This window comes from Archocentrus centrarchus, unplaced genomic scaffold (genome assembly GCF_007364275.1).
Source record: "Archocentrus centrarchus isolate MPI-CPG fArcCen1 unplaced genomic scaffold, fArcCen1 scaffold_45_ctg1, whole genome shotgun sequence".
NCBI lineage: Eukaryota > Metazoa > Chordata > Actinopteri > Cichliformes > Cichlidae > Archocentrus > Archocentrus centrarchus.
Window position 1 is genome coordinate 2,533,734 of NW_022060271.1, and position 26,289 is coordinate 2,560,022.

General features: G+C 41.5%; 1 protein-coding gene across 2 annotated transcripts; it reads left to right on the forward strand.

Annotated features, from left to right (window-relative positions):
* The first annotated feature begins 498 nt into the window (after window positions 1-498).
* On the forward strand, window positions 499-26,048 carry LOC115777232 (retinal guanylyl cyclase 2-like). Of its 2 annotated transcripts, none has more exons than XM_030725070.1 (14): window positions 499-622; window positions 10,760-11,009; window positions 11,154-11,384; window positions 15,542-15,697; window positions 15,778-15,920; window positions 16,113-16,268; window positions 16,400-16,549; window positions 17,483-17,702; window positions 17,909-17,984; window positions 18,844-18,928; window positions 19,837-19,953; window positions 20,050-20,133; window positions 20,285-20,461; window positions 25,781-26,048. In XM_030725070.1, exons 2-14 carry the CDS (start codon window positions 10,772-10,774, stop codon window positions 25,964-25,966), a joined length of 2,019 nt encoding a protein of 672 aa, XP_030580930.1. In that variant the 5' UTR covers window positions 499-622; window positions 10,760-10,771; the 3' UTR covers window positions 25,967-26,048. The 2 variants fall into 2 exon arrangements, with proteins under 2 accessions (XP_030580930.1, XP_030580931.1); XM_030725071.1 differs by having other exon boundaries at window positions 517-622; window positions 10,763-11,009.
* The last annotated feature ends 241 nt before the right edge of the window (window positions 26,049-26,289 follow it).

Below are 26,289 nucleotides of genomic sequence, written 5' to 3' on the forward strand. Positions count from 1 at the left end.
TCAGCTTGGAGCTGTGATCTCTGAAGAGAGACTTAATCCAGATCAGGATTAACAGATCACGGGTACCAACAAAGCACTCAGCCTGAACCTATAGGGCTGAGCTAAACTCACCAGAGCTTCAAGTTCACCTGAACCTTGGAAAACAGGACACGGTGGATAAAAATGACTCAATTAGCTTCAAGATGTTTTAAACTGAAATAATAAGTGTGCAAGTACACATGGACTGTAACTGAATAAAATCAGTCTGGATGAATCAGTAACTGATTCATCCAGACTGATTTTATTCAGGCAGCTCACTTGTCTGATCATGTGACCACAAGCTGTGACATCATCAGGAAATGAAGTCAGAGAGAGAAGAATGAGACAGACAGGTGTTCACCCTCTCATTACAGACTTTATACTAAAGACAAAGATCCTCCTGAATTCCAAACAAGATTAAAATAAAGCTCCTCTCTCTCCACTGTAAGTGAATGTAGCTCAACCCTGATGAGTGTTCACTCTCTCTCTTCCTTCCTCGATTGCCCTGACTTCAGCGCTTTATGTTGCTCTGCTCCTTTGCTTGGTGGGTTCAGGATTATGTTTCTGATGTTTTTCTTTGGACAGATGAAGATCTGAGGTGAAGGTAAACAGATTATTGATTGGTTTCCTAATCAATGATGTCTGTGGTTGATGTCTGAATATAAAAGTGGCTGACATCTGATGGTAATGAAAGAAGTTCAGACTTTGTCTGGATTCAAAACAAAGAGGAACGGAATTAGTAGCAAGTATATTTAAAGCCTGATTCGTGTTCTGTGTACAATACTTGAGCAACCCCTTACTTCTTTATATTTTGCTGGGCAAATAGGAAAAAAGTCTATGAAACATTCAGAATATTATGACAAAAATTGAGTTTTTACAATTCTGATAAGATTTAAAGTCAATATTTGGTGTGAGCACCACCTTTATTCTTCCACACAGCCTGAACTCTCTGAGGCAGCTTTTTTTAAAAATTCCTTAAGTAGTCTTCAGAAACAGTTCTCCAGGCTTCTTTGAAGGACATTCAAAGCTCTTCTTTGGATGTTTCTGCCTTTTGTTCTGTTCTGTCCCACACTGCTCCTATTTAAGTGTGCTTTTACTGCTCTGGCAGTGAGTTCGGGATCATTGCTAAAACATGTCCCTCTCTCCTGACCTCCTCCATACATATTGATGAAGAGTTGAACCAAAAATTTCCATGGTTCCACTGAGACCCTTTCTGATGAGGCTTCAGTGAACAGTAGATGGATCAGCTGAAGGGTCAAATGAATCTATCAGGTTCTGTGTCAGGTCTTTGCTGTTTTTTTCTATTCCTTAAGGACATGGCTTTCAGATACTGTTTATCAGCTGTAGATGGTTTTTTTTCAGGCTGGCCATTTCTTTTGTTCTCCCCTTGTTCAGTTTCCTCAAATGTCTTAGGGACACAGTACACACCATGCTGAGATGTGTCAAGTTTCAGCTAAAAATTCTTTGGGAATTATCTTTGATGAATGCTATTGAAAATAATGCTGTTTTCTTCTGTGTTACTGTGTTATCTTTGGCATTTTTCATGGATTAAACTAAAGAAATTGAAACAAATGTGTTTTGTGGTAGGTTGCTAGTGTGAGGGTGCGGTCTTTTCCCTTACAATAATTATTCGAATTTCAAGATTCAAGAGATTCAAGAAGACTTTATTGTCATTATATGTAAACATATAATGATTTAGTCAACAACGCCACCTGAAGGAGAGGAGATATCACCCTTCTGGAATATTAATAAATTAATATCAATATCTAAAATTTCACAGGTCCAAAAAATACACCAGGGCCAGAAAGAGAGTTCCGAACTGTAAAAATAGTATTTTAGCAATTTTAACAATAAAGGGATAAAATAACAACCATAAAATGACTTGGCTGCAACAACACTTGCGCATCAATTGAAAACAAGCAAACAAAAGCTAGAAAAATATGGACTCAACTGCAGCGAGGAGGGACCCTAACAAAAAACACAAAACACAGCAGAGGCGCACCACGCAGCGACTTCACCACCGAAACACAGACCAGTCCGGCCACTGGCTCATCCAACACTAAAAGAAAAACAAATTTAAAATATATGCAATTAAGCTCAATGATTAAAATAGCAGCCTAATCACAGTAAAACCCACACAGTACTCACACACAGTCATACATCCACATACATGCTACAAGAACATGAACACATAGGATAAAATCAGTCAAAAGGAAGTCCAATGTTCTAGAATCATGCCACAAGTCCAACACTGCTGATTCTTGGGGTGGCTAACTTAACGTTATAGTGGCACACCACGCTCATGTGTTTGACAACGATGTTCCGGAGTAATTCAATTCAATTCAATTCAATTTTATTTATATAGTGCCAAATCACAACAAACAGTCGCCTCAAGGCGCTTTGTATTGTGGGTAAAGACCCTACAATGATACAGAGAAAACCCAACAGTCAAAATGACCCCCTATGAGCAGCACTTGGTGACAGTGGGAAGGAAGAACTCCCTTTAACAGGAAGAAACCTCCAGCAGAACCAGGATCAGGGAGGGGCAGTCATCCGCCGCGACCGGTTGGGCTGAGAGGAGAGAAAAAAGACATGCTGTGGAAGAGAGCCAGAGATTAATAACAATTAATGATTAAATACAGAGTGGAGTATAAACAAAGTAAATAAGGTGAATGAAAAGAAACAGCCTAGACCTATAGCAGCATAACTAAGGGCTGGTTCATATGGAAAGCCGTTTCATTCAAAATGAAATAAATAAATAAGTTAATAAATAAATAAATAAATACTGCTATTAATACATTTTTAATAAATATTCCATGAAATAAATAAATAGCCCCATGACATAAAATAAAATATTTTTAAAATTAATTTTCATTATTTTATTTTAATTTATTTCGAGATTTATTTATCTATTTATTTATTTATCTATTTATTTACTTATTTATTCATTTATTTATTTCATAATGGAGTTTTATTTTGTAAAGCTATTTTACATATTTCAGTGACTGTGTAGATTCTCAGTCATCCAGGTCATAGGCTTGAAAAAAGGCGACTGGACTTCTTTTTGTTTCTTGAAGACGTTTCACCTCTCATCCGAAAGGCTTTTTCAGTTCTCAACCAAATGGTGGAGAGACCCAGGTATTTAAACCCCTGTGGGCGTAGTCCCCTGGAGGTGGTTATGACCCTCTATTGATCATGTGCGTGAACACATGTGCCCAGGTGTGAAGGGGGCGTGGGTCATATTTAATCAGTGGTTTCAGTTGAAACCAATTTAGGACTCCGCTCCATTGTTTCCTGTGGCCTATTGAGGTCACTGGAACAAAGGTGTGAATGGGGGTTGAGATGTCTGGGAAGGGAGCTCAGGACAGCACTGTAAGCGGGGGAAAGTTGGTGACGTAATCCACCTCCTCTGTTCAATGATGGTTGTTCACAGTGGACATAGATGGCTTCTTTCACTCCTCTTTCAAACCATCTGTTTTCCCTGTCCAAAATGTGGACATTGGCATCCTCAAAAGAGTGCCCTTTTTCCTTCAGATGCAGATGTACTGCTGAATCTTGTCCTGTCGAGGTGGCTCTTCTATGTTGTGCCATTCGTTTGTGAAGAGGCTGTTTGGTTTCACCAATGTAGAGGTCCGAGCACTCTTCACTGCACTGAACAGCATACACTACATCGCTGATCTTGTGTTTGGCGGGTTTGTCCACCTCCAGGGGACTACGCCCACAGGGTTTAAATACCTGGGTCTCTCCACCATTTGGTTGAGAACTGAAGAAGCCTTTCGGATGAGAGGTGAAACATCTTCAAGAAACAAAAAGAAGTCCAGTCGCCTTTTTCAAGCTCCAGAGACTACTATGACCTGGATGACTGAGAATCTACACAGACATATTGCCTTGCACTTTGGGAGGAACACCCTTCAATTGGTGCGGGAGTATGAAAGGGACTCAAGAAAGCTAGCGGACTACAGGCGGAAAGTGTTCCCTCTAAGGCAGAAGGGAAGCATAAGGAACACACACACATTGAGAAAGCCCTCAAAACATGCGGTTACCCCAACTGGGCCTTCATCAAATCAGCTAAGATGCACAGGAATGAAGGCCAAACACAAACTACAGAGAATGGGAAGGACAAGAGGAACAACATTGTCATCCCATATGTGTCAGGCTTGTCAGAGAAACTCAGAAGAATTTTCTCCAAGCATGACATCTCAGTATACTTCAAACCAAGTCACACCCTAAGACAAAAACTGGTTCATCCCAAGGACAAACCCGCCAAACACAAGATCAGCGATGTAGTGTATGCTGTTCAGTGCAGTGAAGAGTGCTCGGACCTCTACATTGGTGAAACCAAACAGCCTCTTCACAAACAAATGGCACAACATAGAAGAGCCACCTCGACAGGACAAGATTCAGCAGTACATCTGCATCTGAAGGAAAAAGGGCACTCTTTTGAGGATGCCAATGTTCACATTTTGGACAGGGAAAACAGATGGTTTGAAAGAGGAGTGAAAGAAGCCATCTATGTCCACTGTGAACAACCATCATTGAACAGAGGAGGTGGATTACGTCACCAACTTTCCCCCGCTTACAGTGCTGTCCTGAGCTCCCTTCCCAGACGTCTCAACCCCCATTCACACCTTTGTTCCAGTGACCTCAATAGGCCACAGGAAACAATGGAGCGGAGTCCTAAATTGGTTTCAACTGAAACCACTGATTAAATATGACCCACGCCCCCTTCACACCTGGGCACATGTGTTCACACACATGATCAATAGAGGGTCATAACCACCTCCAGGGGACTACGCCCACAGGGGTTTAAATACCTGGGTCTCTCCACCATTTGGTTGAGAACTGAAGAAGCCTTTCGGATGAGAGGTGAAACGTCTTCAAGAAACAAAAAGAAGTCCAGTCGCCTTTTTTCAAGCTCCAGAGACATATTTCAGTGACTTATTTTTAACCCCGTTTTTCAGTTGAAGCTCTTTTTATTTCATGTTCTTATATTCAAATGAGGGGGCGGAGTTTTATCTGTGGGGCAGCGCTGGTCAGGAGTGGCGGACTTGGACCAGAGCAGAGGATACCTGCCAAAAATTTTAAAAATTACTGTTTCTGTGACATAAAATAAACTTTTAAGATATATAAATATCAGCTCGTTTTATCAAGATATCGCTTAATTGCAAAAAGTGCTCCTGTTTTCAGAGCTGTCCGTTGCTGCTGCTCTACCAGCAGCTCGCCTCGCTAGCTGTCAGCTGACCGGGCTATCAAGACTCGCTTTAGCCAGAGAGAACGACCGACTGCCGGCATATCCTTTTCAAACCCCCGCTGGCTTTCGCCAGCGAGTGGAAGTTAAGCACAGATATAACTCACTCAGATGATCTCTAACGACTGATGTTTGGTTTGTTTTAGTGTTTCATTTGTTCCTCAGCAAATCGGTTTGGCTGAAATTAAAGTTAAGCATCATAACTGGATAGATTTATTCAACATTAATGTCTCACTTAATATAGTTGGAAATTAATCATTCGCTCAGCTGTATTCCTTGATGTTGAAATGTGTTATGCTTGTTTTAACAGCTTATTTTGAATTAAAGATTTAAATTAAACCACAAAAAGGAGCAAAAGTTTGTTCTCCGTTTAACCAGCTGCTTTTACACAGCGGTGCTTCGCACTGTCAGGGTTGCTAGATGACATGAGCTAGCTGAGGTGAGGGCAGGTGACGCCTGTATGAAGGCTAGACCAACTTTCTCACTGGCAGACAGCAGCAGGTGAGGTTGGGTAAGTTTACCTCAAACACTCAGATCATCAGTACAGGCGCTCCACAGGGTTGTGTCCTCTTACCACTGCTTTTTTCTCTGTACACAAACGACTGTACCTCCACGGACCCCTCGGTCAAGATCTTGAAGTATGCAGACGACACTACAGTCATTGGTCTCATCCGAGATGGTGATGAGTCTGCCTACAGACGGGTGGTTGAGGAGGTGGTCCTGTGGAGCAGCCACAATAACCTGGTGCTGAACACAGAGAAAACAGTGGAGATGACAGTGGACTTCAGGAAGAGCCCTCCAGCCCTGCCAGCACTCACCATCCTGGACAGAACTGTGATGGCAGTGGAGTCTTGCAGGTTCCTGGGCACAACAATTACCAGGGACCTGAAGTGGGACAGCAACATCAGCTCCATCGTCAAGAGAGCCCAGCAGAGGATGTACTTCCTGCGTCAGCTGAGGAAGTTCAAACTACCCCAGAAGCTGATGGTGCGGTTCTACACAGCCATCATAGAGTCTGTCATCACCACATCCATCACAGTGTGGGGCAGCTCAGCTTCCAAGCATGACCTCCACAGACTGCAGCGCATCATCAGGTCTGCAGAGAGGACAATTGGGGTTAAGTTGCCTACACTGCTGGACCTGCACGCCGCTAGAACCAGGAGGCGCGCAGAGAAGCTCTTCACTGACCCGTCTCACCCCGGACACCATCTGTTTCAGCTCTTCCCCTCAGGTCGGCGTTTCAGCCAGATGAGGATCAGGACATCCAGGCTACAAAGGAGTTTCTTCCCACAAGCCATCACTCTCTTGAACAGTTAACTATCACACAAACAATATTTCAGTTTTTAAACTGCACCTTTTCAGACACTCTTATATAGTAGTGTTTGTTCCAGAATCTTACATCTCCTGCCATATTATCCCACCGGACCTAACAGTTACCTCACTGGACCCTTCTGTGCCACTAGACACCCTTTAACTGCTGTTGCACTCAGCATTTTAACTTTAGACCCCTACCTCCCACAATATAAGGTTTATAGCAGGGGTGTCCAAACTTGCGGCCCACGGGCCACATCCGGCCACGCCCACTTCCGGTCCGCGAATTGATGTCAAAAATAACATACAATTTGGCCCTTTAAGTTACTTTTTTGACATTTTGCTTAACCCTCTTAATTGGAGGGGAAGGCGAAATGTGCTGCCCCACAGATAAAACTCCGCCCCCTCATTTGAATATAAGAACATGAAATAAAAAGAGCTTCAAATGAAAAACAGGGTTAAATAATAAAAGTCAGATGAGATCGGACGCGTTCAGGGTGGTATGGCCATAAGCCTGGCCTGTCGGGGTGCCCTGGCTGGCCCTGGGGTAGGGGGTGGTCGGCTCTCTGGGTGCCCTCCTGACGCCCCTCCTCTCTCGCCCCTGGCGCCCCTTGGGGGGCGGGGGTGCTCCCCCTGGCCTGGGGTGCTGGTCGGGGGTGGGGTGGTTGGGCCTGTTGGGTGGACTTGGGGCTGTGCTGCCCGGGCTTTGTGGGGTGTGGTGGGGTGGGATGGTGATGGATGGGGAGACTTTTTCTGGAGTTGGGAGAGGGTTGAGGGGGTTGTCCATGGTGTCTTTGCGTGAGACCTAGCCACGTACATTGAAGGTGTGACTCCTTCCCATGTCCCTCTCCTTGGTTGCTTTGCCTCCCGGTGGTCTCTAGCTTCCTTCTCACCCTTGATCAGTCCTTAAAACCCTTCGCGCTCTCGGCCCTGTCTCCTTGCTGTGGTTTCTGCCTCTCTGGGGATCCTTGGGAGGGTCCTGTGGCCCTGCCCCGCCGCCGCCGATCTGCGGGGGCCCGGGCCTTCCCCTGGTGCCGGGTCTGGGGGTGGGTTTGGGGGGTTTCGGGTTGGGGATGGATGGGGGCATTGTTGGCGCTGCACTTCCCCTCTGCCCCCCCCCCCCCCCCCGGTCTGATTGGCTTCACTTGTCACTTTTCTTTTAATGCACAGCACTAGCTTAGCACACATACTTAAGATTCATAATAAGGTTGAAGAAGAGTTTTTACCCACAAGCCATCCGTCTGCTCAGCTCTGAGCCCTAACTGGACTATTATTGCACAATGTAAATATTATAATCTATAATTCCATGTAAAAGTGTGTATAGTGTATAGTACATAGAGTATAGTGTATAGTGTGAATTACTTATTTTTATTTTTATTCTTCTTATTTATATGTGTGTGTATATATGGTTGCAGGTACAAAATACATTTCACTGTGCATTGTACTGTGTATAACTGTGCATGTGACAAATAAACACTATCTTATCTCTTATCTTATCTTATCTTATCTTAATTGTATCTATGTAGAGCACTATATATATCTCACTACAAGTGTTGGGAGCAGGCTGGATTGGGAGGCTACATAGCGGGTCGGGCCATCTACAGGAATGTGGATTGGCCCTCACCCGCCTCACTCTGCCATACCCCACCTGCCTTCCATTTTTAATGCATCTCACAACTCGCTTTACACGGGTAGGTGGGACTCACACTTAAAAATAAATGAATTCCAGTCAGGCAATTGGAAAATGCATAAGTTATGATAAATTATAGATGTTCCACAGTCAGGAAATTGGGGAACAAACTTGAATCATAAATACATAGACTCTATATATTATACACAACAAATAAATAAATAAAATAAAATAAAATAATATTTATATTAAAAAATGTAATTAATTAATTTAATATTCAAAGGAATGATATGGGTGATAAACACTATGGTAGGGGTTGAGTGGCAGGCGGGCAGGTTAGGTTTTGGGGGGGGGGGGCTTCGGCCCCCTGCATCGCTTCTTCCTTTCCCCTGCTGTCTCTCTCCTCCCCGGTGCTGGTGGGGTCCGGTCCTCTGTGGTTCCCCGGGGTGGATGTTGAGTGGCTAGTTGTGGTGGGGGTGTTATGTTGACAGTGTGGGGGCTTTGTTTTTGGATCTGTGGGCATTGGGGGCGGTGCGGCTAGAGGATGGGTTGGGGTATATAGGTCTTGCTGGCTGGGCTATGTGGCTCCTCCTCTTTCCCTCCCCTGCCCCACAGTCTCTCTGTTAGTCTGCCCCCCCCCCCCGCGTGTGCCCGTGTGGTGCAGGCTTGTCGTCTGCCCTGCAGGTCTGATGCCCTGCCCCTGTGCCTGGCTCTCTGGGGCGGGGTGGGCGCCCTTTGCTCTGTCGGGGGGTGGCGGGGGCGGTGGGAGTGGGGGGCTTGGGTGGGTATCCTGTGGGCCGGGTTTTCCTGTGCTGCTGGGGCTGTGTCTGGGTGCCTAGGTTGTCCTGGCTGTTGTGCCTCCTGGGTTCTTGGGTCTGTTCACTCTCCCTCGGCTCGTTTGGTGCTTTGAGCTCCTTTTCTGGGTGCCTGTGCCGCCTGGGTGGGACCGGGTTGTGCTCTCGGCCTCTGTTGGCTTTGTAGAGACCCTCAGACACCGATGTAGACCTTCCTGCATGTTTCTGCCCTGGCACGGGGGTTTCCACTGCTTCTTGCCCTTTAATGCAGATTGCTGACACTTGGGTTCTTGTTGCCATCCTGTGTTGTGATGTTTGGACTCACCACACTGACTGATTTGGTTTCTGATACTCTCTTTGGTCTGGATGCAGGTCGTCACTGAGGTGCTTTTATTCTTGTTTATTTTATTCTTGCTTATTTTTTTTTGTAAAGGGGAAGAAAAAAAATCTTATGATGAGTTGGGATGACTAAGATAAATTTGGAAGGGAGCACATGCATGTCTTCACAAGTGCATGAACATGGGCACCCCAGCCTGTAGCAGATAACATAAATGATTTTTTTTTTTGTTCCTGCCTGTTCATACTGCATGGCTGGGTTACCTGTCAGATTTCTTTTCTCTGAGGACCTAAAAAAAAATTTTTAAAAATAAAAGTCACTGAAATACGTAAAATAGCTTTACAAAATAAAAGTGTCACAAAATAAAACTCCATTATGAAATAAATAAATAGCTAAATAAATAAATAGATAAATAAATAAATAAATCTTGAAATAAATTAAAATAAAATAAGAATAAGAAAGAAATAAAAAAAATTTTTTTTTTAAATTTTATTTCATGGGGATATTTATTTAATGGAATAATTATTAATAATTTATCAATAGCAGTATTTATTTATTTCATTTTGAATGAAATGGCTCTCCATAGGTTCAGGGTCACCTGATCCAGCCCTAACTATAAACTTGATCATAAAGGAAAGTTTTAAGCCCAATCTTAAAAATAGAGAGGGTGTCTGTCTCCTGAATCCAAGCTAGCTGAATCCTAGAGGGTCCTGAAAGCTGAAGGCTCTGCCTCCCATTCTACTTTTAAGTAGAATGGGAGGCATGAACACTGTAAAAAAAGTACATAAAAATGACAGTGGAAAACTGTGAAATGGCAACAGTAATAGACTGTAAAATCAAAAAGGGTGTATTTCTCAGAAACATGTGATTACCGTAAATCAAAAAACAATACATAACTGTAATTTTTACTGCGATAATGTATTGAACTGACAGTGAGAATCTTTTTCCTGCACTGCAAAAAAAAGTTTGTAAAAACTACAGTGGAAAACTGCCAAATGGCAACAGTAATAGACCGTGAAATTGTAAAGGGTGTATCTCCGTAGCAGAAATATGTGATTACCAAGTCCATGCTGAGTCATGTCGAGTCATGCTGAGTTGGTACTAGTGGAAAAGAAGCTTTAGTGACTCAGTTACGCTCTAAACTTATAGCTGCAATAAGCAATCGAATTCCTAAAAACGGACCAGATGAATAATGTGAACATATTTTACAGGTGTATGTTTATTCCCATAAATCCCTCAGTTGGTGTTATTTAGTGGTAGAGGAACCTTATTAACAATCCTAATACCCATCCTTAAAATTAATCAGACTGTTATAGGTTAATTTTCCTCACTAACAGGCTCAATTGGTTTTCTGGGTCTAAATGTGCAGACTGAAAGTTTTTGTTCTTCTTGATTGTCTAAAAATCTGTCTGAATCTCCAGCAGGTTTTCAGGATGCAGCTTCCCTGGTTTCTAGGCACGTGGCTGTGGTTGTTATGCATCACAGAGGTTTGGGCAGCGACCTTCAAGATGGCCTTGGTTGGTCCGTGGTCATGTGACCCATTGTTTTCCCGGGCAATGCCAACAGCAGCGGCCACTCTGGCACTGTCCCGGTTACGGAGTGACAGCAGTCTCAGCAGAGGGTACTGGTATGATGTCAAAGTTCTGGATGAGGACTGCTCCACCTCCAAAGGTTTGTTAACCAATTAGCTAACAGAACATTAGATGGTGGGAATGCTAATTAATAAATTCTTTTTAAAAATATTTTAATGTAACTATTATTATTTGTATGGTATTTATTTGTAAAGATCCTTAAAACCTGTGATCTTTATTCTAGCTCTGATCAGTTTTGGGGACTTTGAAGGTTATGGCCATGCCTACATTGGACCCTTTAACCCTGCCCTCTGTCATGCTGCCTCCTTATTGGCTGAGCATTGGGAGGCAGGGCTTGCCTCTCCTGGTTGTCTAGATGCTGACTGGCCAAACCTGCCACCACTGACTCCTCCCAGCAAAGTCCTGTTCACTGTGCTCAGATTCTTTGGTTGGGCGCATGTCAGCGTCATCACAGGTGAGGATGTTACATCACGACATGGGGTGTGGTGTTTATCACCCTAATTGCTTAATTCAAACATATTTTATTTTAATTTAATCTGAGCAGATTGTTTAGATTATTTAATCTGAACCACTAATTCACTGCTCTGAGATAGGTTCATCCTTATTTGTTTTATTTTCATGCTTTAAACTTTGGTCTTTGGACTCTAACTGTTTGCCATTGCTTTGTACTATAATGTCTCTGCAAGTATTTACTCTGGTTGACTCAACGATTTTTAAGGTTTTTGATTAAGTGGTAGGGTAGTACCTGGTAACAGATATAACCCTAACCCTAACCCAACAAGGGAAATGGCTATACACTAACAACACCGTGGTCCAATGATGAGGTGCAAACATTTTTGTGCTTATTGGTTGACAATGGAGCTAGCCAAGTATGTGATAGTGGAAAAAGGCATAAGTGTTTGATATAGTTGTTTATTAAAAACAGAGGTGGCAATGGTACAGACATTCAGGGTGGAATCCGATGAATGAATCTCAGCTTCAGACTAATCTCTGCTACACTTATGTAGCCTGTAACTCTGACCATGAATGCCACAGCTGCTTTGCACCAGTTCAACACAGAGCTTTACTGTAAACTTACCACAGTACAACAAACTAACCTGTTTATCCTGCACTAAACTGCAGTATTTTCATGCAGCCTTTGAATAACACAAAGTTAGTGTACCTCAGTTTATTTACAGGATGTTTCACAATATGAAAAATCCTAACTTCATTTCATATAAAAATCCAATATCTGAGTTAAAAAATCAGGGCATTATGTGTAAACTTTAAATGTCCAGGTTATCAGATGTCCCTCAGCAGTCCTTACCTTTAAATTAAACATCTCTGCCCTCTTTCTTCCATCTTTCTTCATCTCTGAGTGAGCTTGTCACTGACTCTGGAAAATACAGCAGCTGGACCTACAGCATGCACACACTTTTCATGTTTGCTGCTAGTCATAGAGCTGATTGAAACCTTGCATTTGAAATGATCTGCCACTTAAAAAAAAAAAAGATACTGTAGTGTCTGACGTTCCTATGTGAAACTGCATGTGTTATCTCCTAAAATATAGGAAAATTCCAGCAAGGGGCCTCTCAGTTTGGGACCTCATCTGCCCTGTTCATCTTGACCAAATAAGGAAAGGTGTAAAGCTGTGGATTCTCTGACCCCCCCATGAAAGCTGGTTGAAACCAGTCTATGTGTGACAACGTGTGTAGTAGGGTTTAATCCCGGGATCCGGGATTCCCGGGAAATGCGATCAGAACCATTTCCCGTTTCCCGGGAAACGTTAGACGGGAAACCGGGAAAAAAGTCACGCGCGTCGATTTGACTTTCAGAAAGAAAAGAAAGCTTCAGAAAGTTAAATTTAAGGAAATATTGAGAGAAGGGTTCGTTTAATGCAAAAAGCATTACTCTTCATTTCAGGCACGTTCAGCCTCCGTTTAAGGCTTCAGCCTTCATCTCAAGCGTTTTAATAGAGGTATTACACAGTTGTGCTTTTTTCCTCTTTAATTTGTTGAAATCGTAGGCAATGTGTTTAGCCTAAGGTATTTTGTATTATATAATTTTATATTATTATATATTGTTATATTGCATTATATAGCCTATAAAATATGCCTGCCCTGAACAATAAAGAAATATCTGTTTAACTTCGAGTGTTTCTTTTCCTCGTTTGCAGCCGCTTACTAACAACCATGAATTAGGATACGGGCCTAATGTGTGAAGAAATGATCATGAAATAGATTGCTTTAACATATTTCGCTTTTAAAATGGAGTTGAGTAAAATGTATATTTTTTAGGCTATAAGGATTGGCCAGTTTTTCAAAAGACGATTCACAGCGAACCTACTTTAACCCTCAGACACGGTGTTATAAATTTGTTGTTGCCAGAATGGCAATGACCAAGTCGTAGTGCATTACTCAAGGCCCTGTGTTATGCCATATTATAGTGTAGTACGGTAGTTAACTTTTCAATGACTATTACAGCGTTCCACTGGTGGAGATATAGCGCAACAGATGTCGCCACGACAGCGTGGCTGAGCCTTTATCAATGCTGTGGAGATGAACCGTATTGTTTTGCACCAGCAGTTGTAAAATAGCTTGGTATAATTACATGTACAATGCAGGAATATTCGAATTATATTTGTTAAGGGAGTGTTGAGGAACGATACAACACCGCATAGCTCGAGCACTCCAATGTCGAGATGTAGGTTTTATTGCGTTAATCAAGCCAACGTTGCCCCCTACTGGGCATAACAGGACATAGCTGGAAAGCTACCTCTACAATATCACAATAGGTTAAGGCCGACACAGGCTACAGAAGGCCTAATTAAAATAAAAAAATAAATAAACTTTTTCCCGGGATTCCCGGGAAATGGCTCGTCATTTCCCGGGATTTGATTCATGTCATTTTCGGGAAAAATATTAAACCCTAGTGTGTAGCAGATGTTAAAGCATATATAAGTTTGTAGTTTTCTTTGTTTGGTGTGCAGAAGATCATTGGCTTTCTCTCACCCAGGTCTTGAGCATCTGTATTTTGACATTGTCTTTTTGTAATAAAACTTATGTTATTTTATAAAGACTGTTGACCAAGAATTCCTTCAAACACAACATCATGGCATCAAGATCAAGAAACCACAATACTCCCTTTATTTTCACTCCTCTTCTGTAGAAGTAGTTAGATTCTGAAGTACCAGGACCACAGTTTACAGACATCTGGACCAGAAATGCTATTCTGGATTGCTCTGGACCACTTTAACTTCTGAATATAGCACCCTAAATGATGCATAAATTATATTGTTTTGGCTTTTTCATCTCTCAAACAATCCTACTGATGAATTCTCCATTACTGGGGAATTCATCAGTAGGATTGTTTTTATGTGTTAATATTGCTTTACATTTAGACTCAAATCAGTTTGATGTTTGAAGGCTCACAGTGAAGGGAAATAAAACTCCACTCAAATGTCTTTAACCTAAATTTTGCAAATATTGTTTGGAAAGGAGTAGTAAGTAGAGGCAATTGTGTAACGATGTAGGGAATAAAATACTCACGCAAAGTCCAAATATCTGAAAACTGTACTTAAGTACAGTTTGTTACTTCCAACCTCTGACTGGGGGTTTAAGGGAGCTGTGGTCTTTTGTGTGAGGACTTTGCTTTGACTCCAGTCCCTTTGACCACAGCTTCTGGCTAGAAACATGTGAGAGATATAACAAGTTTAACAGATTATCACTAATTCTTTCTCTCCAACCCCACCAACATGTTCACTAGAACTAATTCACTGGGGAAGCCAGATGCATAGAGAACTTCTACCTCCCAAAACTCTCCAACAGAGTAAAGCCAAAAAAATACACCATATGCAAAATGGTTGGCAGTTCAACAGAACCAGTAACTTAACTCTTCTGTTCCTCCGAGCCTATTTCCACCACTCTGAAGGAGAAAAGTGGGCATCATCGATGAACCTCTTCATTTTAGGGACTGGGAGGACCTCAACATTTGTCCTATTTGTCTGGTACAATACATTAAAGACAGTTTCATGAACGCTCAAAAGATCTCCACGATCTGTGGTTCATAATTTTTGACCCAGGACTCTGATACCACCACCAACTGGATGATCCATGAGAAACTAGGATGTCATAGGGCAATCATGCAGGTCATCTGCCACCAAAACAGAGCACATTGTTCCTGATTCACCTTTCCTAATGTGAACCCACCCTGCAGACAGCAGATGACTGCCCCTCCCTGAGACTGGTTCTGCCGGAGGTATCTTCCTGTTAAAAGGGAGTGTTTCCTTCCCACTGTCACCATCTGCTTGCTCATAGGGGGTCATTTTGATTGTTGGGTTTTCTCTCTAATTAATGTAGGGTCTTTACCTTACAATATAAAGTGCCTTAAGGCAACAGTTTTTTTGTGATTTGGTGCTATATAAATAAAATTGAACTGAATTTAATCCTGCACAGCCTTGAACACAGAGTCTGCATGAAATGTCCGACAGCTTGTTTCCAACATTTACAGCAGCAGTTTGTTTTTATTGTGATTGTCTTTGTATGCCATTATCAGTTTCTATAATAGCTACTTTTCCTGGTTCTCTTTTTACTGTTCCTCTCTTGGTCCCTCTTCCTCTTGTTGCATAATTAGCTCCCTCTGATCTTTGGGAGAGCACCGGGCAGGAAGTGGCCTCTGCACTCCGGGCTATGGGTCTACCAATTGGGCCAGTGGTTACCATGGAAACGGGGGGCAAAGGCGGCGCTCGGGAGGCACTGAATGAAATCAGAGAGGCTGACAAGGTCAAAGGTTAGAGCCAATAGATGATTCTGACGTTACTGTTAGTGAATAAATACATCGGATCAGAGAAGTTTATATTTCATCTTCAGTGGTCATCATGTGCATGAGTTCCATCCTAATTGGTGGAGAGGATCAGAAGGAGCTCCTGCTGACTGCTCTAGACATGGGGATGGTTTCTGATGGTTACGTGTTTATTCCCTATGATGCTCTGCTGTATGCCATGCCCTATCAGGTAACCAGCCAATAAGTTCTTGATGAGATTTTATTTATTTTTCTCTGATTGTCAAAAGAAAACTGAAACACAGCCCCTTTATTCATTTCAAAGATTTTTATATACCAACTTCATTGTCTTTACCTACTCATGGATGACATGTATAATTGAAGCTGAGTTCTGATTGGTTCCTTCCCTACTTTATCCAATCAGGACACAGTCTTCAACCAGCTGACCAATAGCACGCAACTTCGTCATGCCTACAGCGCTGTTCTTACTGTTACCATGGCATCTGACCAGAGTTTCTATGAAGCTTTTCGTGAGGCTCAAATCAGCCGAGAGATTCGCCCTGGTGTTTCTGCCAAAGAGGTAAACAAATAACAATAAACACAGGCGTTAGCTGACAGATTCATAGGGAAACAAATGAATAACATATAAACATATGAAGTATTTAAGAGATTCTTTATCTGATAATGTTTTGCCCTGGGTTTTATCTACAGGTTTCTCCTTTGTTTGGGACCATTTTCAACATGGTCTACTTTGTTGCAAAGGCAGTGGAAGAGCGTCGTCAGACAGGAGGTGGACATTGGGTGACAGGCAATCAGCTCATCCAGTCAGATGGAGGCTTTGATTTCCAGGGCTTCAATCAGGTTACATTGATAGATTTAAGCACTGATACTAGGAAGATGAACTGAGTCTTCACAATAAAGCTTCACTTTGTTTAAAAGGTAGCATCACTAGTTTGATTATGTTATTGCTTTCAGTATAAAACCTGTTTTTCTTGATGAACTGTTCTAAATCATTCATAATTAGAGTCATGGCACAGATCATAGATGGGATAAGGTAAAAAGTATAAAAACAGAGTAGTAAAACTTTACTCTTTTCAAACATTTAAACGTATGACTTATTCAAAGATTGAATTTGTTTTCTAATTTTTTTTTTGTAGCTTCATTAGCTTCCCAAACATATTCAGTATTTCACCATATATTGATGATGTTTTGTCTTATATGTGGGAAGAAGATGACCCTTTCTCTGTTACAGGGAGCATTTTTATTGGGTTTGGGTGTATTCCCAGGTTTAGAATTAAAGCCTGTGAAGAGTTACTGTTCACTGAATCCTGTTGTGTCAGATGACACCGCTCTGAGAACAGTTAGTTCTAATTAAGAGAGATTAATTTCTTCAGTCTCTGTGTCCACACACACACATAAGAAACCCCCTATCCATTACTTCCAAGATCTGTTACAGGTCACTGATAAATCATTTACTCTGTTGAGTTAAATTAGAGACAGATGAAATCTGTAGCTTTCTGAGCATATTCAAAGCTTAATTAGTAGTTTTTCCCACTTCAGACAGCATAACCACATCCATCCATATTAGTTTACACAAAGTTCATGCAGAATAATTAATTATTCTGGGTTACAGATTTTGATGTGACTTTGTTTTGCATGAACATTTACATCATGCTGTCATAATTCACATCTTACTTGACCCAAAGACAAACACGACAACAGACAGTCCATATCCTGGCAAGTCTTCATGATAAATGTGATGGTACAATTAGCTCCTCTCTTCTTCTGTCTCAGGTGTTGTATGGAGGCAAAGAGGGGCATGGCTTGCAGGCCAGCTATGTGGTGTTGGACAGTGATGGTGACCGTCTTGTCCCGACACACTCGCTCTCTCCGACACACACTGATGGGATGACTGGAGGTCTGAGACCCCTGAGTCGCTCCTTCACTTTTCCTGGCGGAAAACCCCCCTCAGCCAGCTTCTGTTGGTTTAATCCAGATGAGGCCTGCAGTGGAGGTGTGTTTACCAACCTGCAGAGAGGGTGGGAACTTTGTGCTTTAGTCCAAAGGAGGTCTTAAGTAAACCTTGTAACTTCTGTATCTGTCCTGGTTTAGTATTCCTGTTTACATAGTTCATGTTGATCAAAGGTTAAAGGCTGATGTCTGTGAAGTCTTGCTGGCTGCAGTCAATCTGAATAAACTTTAACTCTCCACTGTCTGCAGGTATGGGTGCTGTAACAGTGCTCTTCCTCTTCCTGTTGTTCTGTGCTTTGCTTGGAGGACTTTTCTTTTGGAGCAGGTTAACACACACTCTGAAACACACACTCCTCTGTAATTTCCTGCTAAATATAAATAAACAAATAAAACAAATGTATGTTAATAAAAACTTTGTACTCGATCACTCATTCATTACTGATGAAGTGTAAATCTCACGCAAAGTATGATTATTAATAATCAATCCATCCATCCATCCATCCATCCATCCATTTTCTTTCATTTTTCTGGGACTGGGTCACTGGGGTTGCAGCCTGTGTAGAGAAACCCAGACCTCCCTCTCCCTGGCCACCTCTCTCCTTACCATGACAGACCAGTGCAGTGTCTACATCACTGCAGCCACAGCCCCAATCCGTCTGTCAATCCCCTACTCCCATCTCATTTGTGAACAAGACCCTGAAGTACTTAAATTTCTTCGCTTGGGGCAGCAACTCATCCATGACCTGGAGTTGGGCACTCCAGCCTTTTCTGGCTGAGGACCATGACCTCAGACTTAAAGGTGCTAATTCTCATACCTGCCAATTAACACTCGACTGTGAGCTATGCCAGTGCAAGCTGGAGACCACCATTTGACTAAGCCAACAGGACTATATCATCCGCAGCAAGCATAGCTAAGACTCTGATGCCACCAAGTTGGAAGCCTTTCATCACTTGGCTACACCTAGAAATTCTCTCCATAAAAATTATGAACAGAATTGGTGACAAAGGGCAGCCCTGGTAGAGTCCAACAAACACCCATGGGCTATGGCCTGGCCACCAGGTGCTCTCCCTTGAGCACCCACTCCAAATAATAATAATAATAATAATAATAATAATAATAATAATAATAATAATAATAATAATAATAATAATAATAATAATAATAATAATATCTTTGTGAACAGGAACAATAAGAGAGCAGTGAAAAGCACCAAAATGATCCTTACTCTGGATGATATCGTCTTCATCGACACCCAAGTCAGCAGGAAGGTCAGAAACTGTTTAGCTTGCTTACAATATGCTGGTTGTAACTACTGTTCAATCTGGCACCAGTGGTGGTAGTAGTGTGTGTAGTTCACATGCAGTACTAGGAGAAGTAGGAACACTAACAGCTAGCCATCATTACTCATGTTTGACTTTGAGCTGATCATTGAGTTACCATTGGTACTACATTTCCACTGCCGAGGTGCTGATGCTGGTGCCAGTGCTGGTGTCAGTTTCAATGAACTGGCGAAATACTTAAGAACGGGCCTGCGTTTCTACCGTGCTTTGTGAACTGCTCCTTTATGTATGAGTGCGGGCGGGTCCTCGTCTGGACACGGAAGCCGAAGGGCACGAACGTGGGAGAACACTTACTTAAACCTTTATTTAACCAGGCAGACAGATTAAGAACATGTTCTTATTTACAACTGTGGCCTGGGAAGGAACACGCTCCCCTTTCTTGTGCTGCAAACACATTTTATGGTCCAAACCAAACTACTGCAGCATCTGTGTGCAGCACAGAGGGAAACACAGACAGCGATTAGAGCAAGACGACAAGTACGCACTGTGTGTCCTTTTACCTGTGACATGAACTGATACAAAGCAGCAAGTTCAGCCTTAGAGCCCAACCTAATTCACAGCTGTGAAAATTGCTTTGCTTTTCTCATGTAACACACACCATGGAGTGAATTAGCGATAGAAAACTTTCTGTTGAGATGGCAGAGTTCCGACTTTCTGCCGCTTTCTTCATTCATTCTTGATTCCAGACCAGCTAGCTTGCAGGGCCCAAGTTGAACTAGTTTTTCAGCTGAGTGTGTTTGCAGTGGAAAAAACACTGAATGGTTCAAATACTGGCACCAGCACCGGCACCCGGTCGGTGGAAAAAGGGCCTGGTTAGTTTGTTGTTGTTTTCATAGAAACTGAATGATGAGTCGATCATGAAGAGTCTTTTGGAAATTAAAACTCCAATACGATCGATTGCTCGAAGTTACATCCTCACAACGCCTGAGAGCTCCAACATCGGGATACTGGAGGTATTACCTTTACCTGTATCTGTACCTTTCTACTTGTGTCTGTTTACCTGTGCTATCACATTCACTCTGTGCCATGATTGGCTCTTCTGTTGTCAGGGAGACTGGGTTTGGTTAAAGAAGTTTTGCATTGGAAAAATAGCAACAGAGGCCAATCAAAACACCCAGAATATGTTCAGCCAGGTAGGATGAGCTGAAGAATAATTATCAATCAATATGAACCGGTTTGTTTTCTGTTGATCAATTTAAATGGAGTTAACATTAGAATCTGAAACAATATTTTCAACAGTGAACAGAATAATATTATTGCATTATTTTTCTGTCTGTTGTTCAGTTGCGGGAGATGCGACATGAGAACCTGAACCTGTACCTGGGTCTGTTTGTGGACTCAGGGATCTTTGCTCTGGTGGTTGAACACTGCCCTCGAGGAAGTCTGGCAGACCTGCTGGCTGACAGCAATGTGAGGCTGGACTGGATGTTCAAGTCCTCACTGATAATGGATCTCATTAAGGTACTGCTGAGATGCTACTACTACTAATACTACTACTACTACTACTACTACTACTACTCAGTGACTGAAAATGGGTCCTGTGAGGACCATATCCTTTAATGATCTCAGGACATTAAATATGTTTATAAAATAAAAATCAAACCTGAATTAAAAGGCTGAGCACTGTATGACTGTATCCCCAATATCCATAGAGGATTAAACACATTAATGAAAGACTAAAGTGATATTTAAATAAGACAGCTGGTTAAACTTTGTAATTAATTCAAATGAGTGATTTGTTAGAGATGTTAATATGAAAGTGCTGGCTAAGGCGGGGGCTCAGCCAGCACTTTCAGTGCTGGGCTGTTATACTGGGCTGTGTGCCCAGCGTTTTGTGTTTAGCAAAGCTGACATCCATTATGGACAAGTCTGCATGAGGTGAGCTGAGCAGCTCCTTCACTCAGAGACGAAACATCCTCGCTGCAGGAAGGAGCACTCTCACAGGTCATTCATCCCAACAGCAGTTAGACTGCACAACACATCATGATGTCATGAGTCACCTGACACTTTACCTCTACTGCCATCACTTATGCACACAGTACATCTACATTTTATTCATTACACTCTCACTCATATAATGCATACTGTGTATGCTGTATACTTTACCGGCTACAAATGTATATAGTAGAGTGTTTTCTATTCTATTTTATTTCATTTGTTTTATTCATCATTCTTCTCTGTACTGAGCTGCTGTAATGTGCAATTTTCCCCATTGTGGGAAAAAGCTTTATCTTTATCTTATCTTAAAAAGTTCCTATTCTAAAAAGTAATAAACAAAGACAGGACAATGAATGATCTACTGTTATGGTCCTGAGCTGTGTGCCCAGCGTTTTGTGTGAAGGTTTTGTTTTCACTGAGTTATGTTCCCAGTTTGTTTTCCACCTTAGTTTCTGCCTTGTTATTCGTTATTGTTACATTTTGATTTCCTAGTTCCCTTTGTTCCTGTTTTCCCAGCGTCTGTGTTCTTCTGTCTGTTTTGTCATTTTGTCATGTCCCTGGCCTTCTGTGTTTTTGTATTGAGTTTTATTCCCAGTGTTGTGACTAGTCTGTGCCTCCGTCCCATGCCTGTGTTTCCTGATTTACTTTGATAACTTTGTGTTATTGGTTTCATTGGTTTCACCCGTTGTTTCCGCTTGCCTTGATTACCTAGTGTGTGTACTTAAGCCCTTAGTTGTTCTCTTTTCTTTCTTTCATTGTCTTCAATGACTCCCTGCTGTGCACCTCCTTGCCTGTTAGGTTTTGTTTAGTTCTGGCACCTGTCCAGCCCAGTTATTTGTATTCCTTATTTCATGCCATTCTGCTAATAAACCACTTTTTAAGTGTAGTTCTGTGTCTCAGAGTCTGCATCCTGGGGTCTAATCCTGCTACCCACACAGTCAGCCATGACATCTGCATTGATATCTATTTAGCAGCAATATACATTAATGTTCTAAAGAAGTTATTCAAAACATTTTCACACTTCACTAACTCTTCTGCATCATGTATATGGGTTGAAGTGATCAGCAAGAGACCCTTTTTCTGTTACTAGGCGTGGCTCCAGGATTCTGATTTTTGGATGGGTTACAGTATGGGTCTTGTAGTCCCAGAAGTTATGTTTTTGCAGCTTTAGGATCGTTGACAAAAACTATGACAAAAATATTTAGTCAACGAAATTAACACTGGTGTTGTGGAGTCTCTCATGTCTGTCTTCCCTGTGTTGTCAGCCTGTGTGTTCAAGTAGGTGTCTGTTAGTCATTCCCTCTGTCAGGTTTTCGTGTGTCAAATCTGTGTGTGTGTCTTGGTTGGTCACTTCCTGTTTTATTTTGATGGTCTCGTGTTCCTTGTATTTTGAGTTTAGTTTTGCTTCCTCTGTCTTATTAGTTTCATTTGTTTCACCTGTTGATCCCTGTTGTTTCCACTTGCCCTAATTACCTGATGTGTATTTATGCCCTCTGTTTTCTTCTGTTCCTTGTTGCGTCGTCATCAGTGTTTCCCCTTTCTGGCTGTGTGTTTCCCAGTTTAGGTTTTCCTTAGTTCTCCCGGGCTTGTTTCTGTGTTTTGCAGCCTTGGTTGAGATTTTGTTGTGTTTTGAGTTTTTGTTTATTGTATCCTGTGAGCCTCCAGCAAATACAGCCATTAGAGTTTAGCTCCAGTTTCACGCATCCTGTATTTGGGTCCTACCCTTCCCTAACTGTGACAGGCATGTGTGAAACAATCAGTATTTGTTGTGAACTTAGTTTAAAATCAGAACAGAACTAGGTACAGACTTGAACTGTGACCTTAAACTGCTGATCTTGCCATTGAAAAAAATCTAATAATTCTTGGTAGTCATTAGAAAATGGAATGCAAAGTTGACTGAGAGGGATTAAAGCGTCTGCTGATAGTGTCAAACAGAAATTGTGTATTTTTATTATCATTAATCAAACCAGCCAAATAAGATGTTTTCACATTGTTTATGAGTTGGTTAAGCATAGTTAGTAACTCCTCCATGTGGTGTAGTGAACATGGAGATTTGTATTTTTCCACACGTTCAGCTTTTCTGCACTTTCTTCTATGGTAACAGATATGATTACTGAACCAAGGGGAAGAATTGATGACTAGGGCTAATCTGACTGTTAACAGTGCTATGCTGTCCAGAATTGATGAATGAACACTAATAATCACAAAAAGTATTTACTGATGTGGTCACATTAGAAAGGAGAGCTGAAAACCTAGCTGCAGAGTAGGGTTTAATATTTTTCCCGAAAATGACATGAATCAAATCCCGGGAAAAGACGAGCCATTTCCCAGGAATCCCGGGAAAAAGGTCTTTTTTATTTTTTTAAAATTTTTTTTTTTTAATTAGGCCTTCTGTAGCCTGTGTCGGGCTTAACCTATTTTGATATTGTAGAGGTAGCTTTCCAGCTATGTCCTGTTATGCCCAGTAGGGGGCAACGTTGGCTCGATTAATGCAATAAAACCTACATCTCGGCATTCGAGTGCTCGAGCTATGCGGTGTTGTATCGTTCCTCAACACTCCCTTAACAAATATAATTCGAAAATTCCTGCATTGTACATGGAATTATACCAAGCTATTTTACAATTGCTGGTGCAAAACAATACGGTTTATCTCCACACAGCATTGATAAAGGCTCAGCTACTTGCACTGTCCACAATGCACACCGTTCCACCAGTGAAACGCTGTAATAGTCATTGAAAAGTTAACTACCGTACTGCACTATAACATGACATAACACAGGGCCTTGAGTAATGCACTACGACTTGGTCATTGCCATTCTGGCAACAGCAAATTTATAACGCCGTGTCTGAGGGTTAAAGTAGGTTCGTTGTGAATTGTCTTTTGAAAAACTGGCCGATCCTTATAGCCTAAAAAATATACATTTTACTCAACTCCATTTTAAAAGGGAAATATGTTAAAGTAATCTATTTCATGATACTTTCTTCACACATTAGGCCCGCATCCTAATTCATGATTGTTAGTAAGCGGCTGCAAACGAGGAAAAGAAACACTCGAAGTTAAACAGATATTTCTTTATTGTTCAGGGCAGGCATATTTTATAGGCTATATAATGCAATATAACAATATATAATAATATAAAATTATATAATACAAAATACCTTAGGCTAAACACATTGCCTACGATTTCAACAAATTACAGAGGAAAAAAGTACAACTGTGTAATACCTCTATTAAAACGCTTGAGATGAAGGCTGAAGCCTTAAACGGAGGCTGAACGTGCCTGAAATGAAGAGTAATGCTTTTCGCATTAAACGAACCCTTCTCTCAATATTTCCTTAAATTTAACATTCTGAAGCTTTCTTTTCTCTTCTTTCTTTACTTTCGCACGACCTTTTTCCCGGTTTCCCGTCTTAACGTTTCCCGGGAAACGGGAAATGGTTCTGATCGCATCGCAAATGTTTGAGAACCAGTTCTCATTTGCAAACATGACATGACCAGGAATTTATTGATAAACCAAGAGTGAAAACTAGATCCAGTGTGTGGCCACTGTTACGTGTGGGGCAAGCAACATGTTGCACTAAATTAAATGATTTTGCAATGTTAAGAAATTCTGTGGCAGTACAGTTAGAGGGATCATCAGTCCTACTCTAACGCTACCCTAGCACAGGGTGGTTGAGGCATTTCGTGAAGTTGTCCACAACAAGAATGCCTTTATTCCTGCAGTAGCCCTTGAGCCAGATGTGCAGTTCAATTCAATTCAATTCAATTCAATTCAATTCAATTCAATTCAATTCAATTTTATTTATATAGCGCCAAATCACAACAAACTGTCACCTCAAGGCGCTTTGTATTGTGGGTAAAGACCCTACAATAATACAGAGAAAACCCAACAGTCAAAACGACCCCCTATGAGCAAGCACTTGGCGACAGTGGAAAGGAAAAACTCCCTTTTAACAGGAAGAAACCTCCAGCAGAACCAGGCTCAGGGAGGGGCAGTCATCTGCCGCGACCGGTTGGGCTGAGGGGAGAGAAAGACATGCTGTGGAAGAGAGCCAGAGATTAATATCAATTAATGATTAAATGCAGAGTGGAGTATAAACAAAGTAAATAAGGTGAATGAGAAGAAACAGTGCATTGTGTGAACCCCCCAGCAGACTAGGCCTATAGCAGCATAACTAAGGGATGCTTCAGGGTCACCTGATCCAGCCCTAACTATAAGCTTTATCATAAAGCTTATAGTTGACACAGAAGGCTGAAAGAACTAAAATAGGGAGGTGGCAGTGGATACAAGATGTCAGTAATTGAAAAGTCTGGATGCATACAGAGCAGAAGCATTATAACAAATCCAAGAAGACAGAAGTGAGTAGTTTTGCCATATTTTTTTTTAAATTTCACTACACAAGCACTACTTGCCTGCTTTTTCCTGTCAAGATGCCACTGTTTGTACTGATACGATGATACCAGTACTACTACTATTACAACTGAAACTGCAATTATCACTTACATAACTACTGCTGCTCATTATTGTTGTTAGTGCCATACAGTCCTAATATTAAAATGGATTTAATAATGAGTCTGGTAATCTTCATGTTTCTGAGTCCTGAGGTGTTGCATGGTCTGACTGTAGGTTATTCTGCTAATTTTTTAATCCTCTTTGAGCCACTGGTGGTCTGTGAAACATGAACTTCTCAAAATTTAAAGTCAGACTGAGCTGCACTCTCAAAGAAATTACAGCTTAAGTTAGTGATGCACTCTTTTACCACCTGAAGCTCTGTTTTGGTTTATTAATTTGCTTCAGAACCACTCTGAGAACCACTTTCCTGATATCGTCTGTGTTTCAGGGCATGAAGTACCTTCATCTGCGAGGTGTGACTCATGGCCGTTTGAAATCAACAAACTGTTTAGTCGATGGACGTTTTGTACTGAAAATCACAGATTATGGACTTCCCATGATCTTTGAGTCTCAGGGAATCAGCATTCCTGAGGAGTCACAAGGTAAAAACACAAACATGTTTAAAATGTGTTAAATGATTTGGTAAGGCAGAATATTTATTTATTCTGCCTTGCAGAAACATGGCTACAGCAGGATGAATATGTTAGTTTAAATTAATCTACACCCCTGAGTCACACTGTAAGAATGCTTGAAGCATAGATTGTGGAGGAAGATTAGCTGCAATCTTCCATTCCAGCATATTAATAATTTGAAGACAAAGTTTTAATTCATTTGAAAGCCTAATTCTTAGCATTGTCAACCCTAACTGGAAAATGCAAAAATTTGTTTTAATCTTTTATTTATCATTCACTTGGTATTTACTCTGAGTTTCTGTCTGATTTCTCAGACTTTTTAATC

Coding starts and splice junctions, on each gene's coding strand:
- LOC115777232 (XM_030725070.1), top strand. CDS start 10,772: ATGCAGCTTCCCTGGTTTCTAGGCACGTGGCTGTGGTTGTTATGCATC. Junction 17,985..18,843: donor GGACTTTTCTTTTGGAGCAG/GTTAACACACAC, acceptor CTTTGTGAACAG/GAACAATAAGAGAGCAGTGA. Junction 20,462..25,780: donor TGATAATGGATCTCATTAAG/GTACTGCTGAGA, acceptor TCTGTGTTTCAG/GGCATGAAGTACCTTCATCT.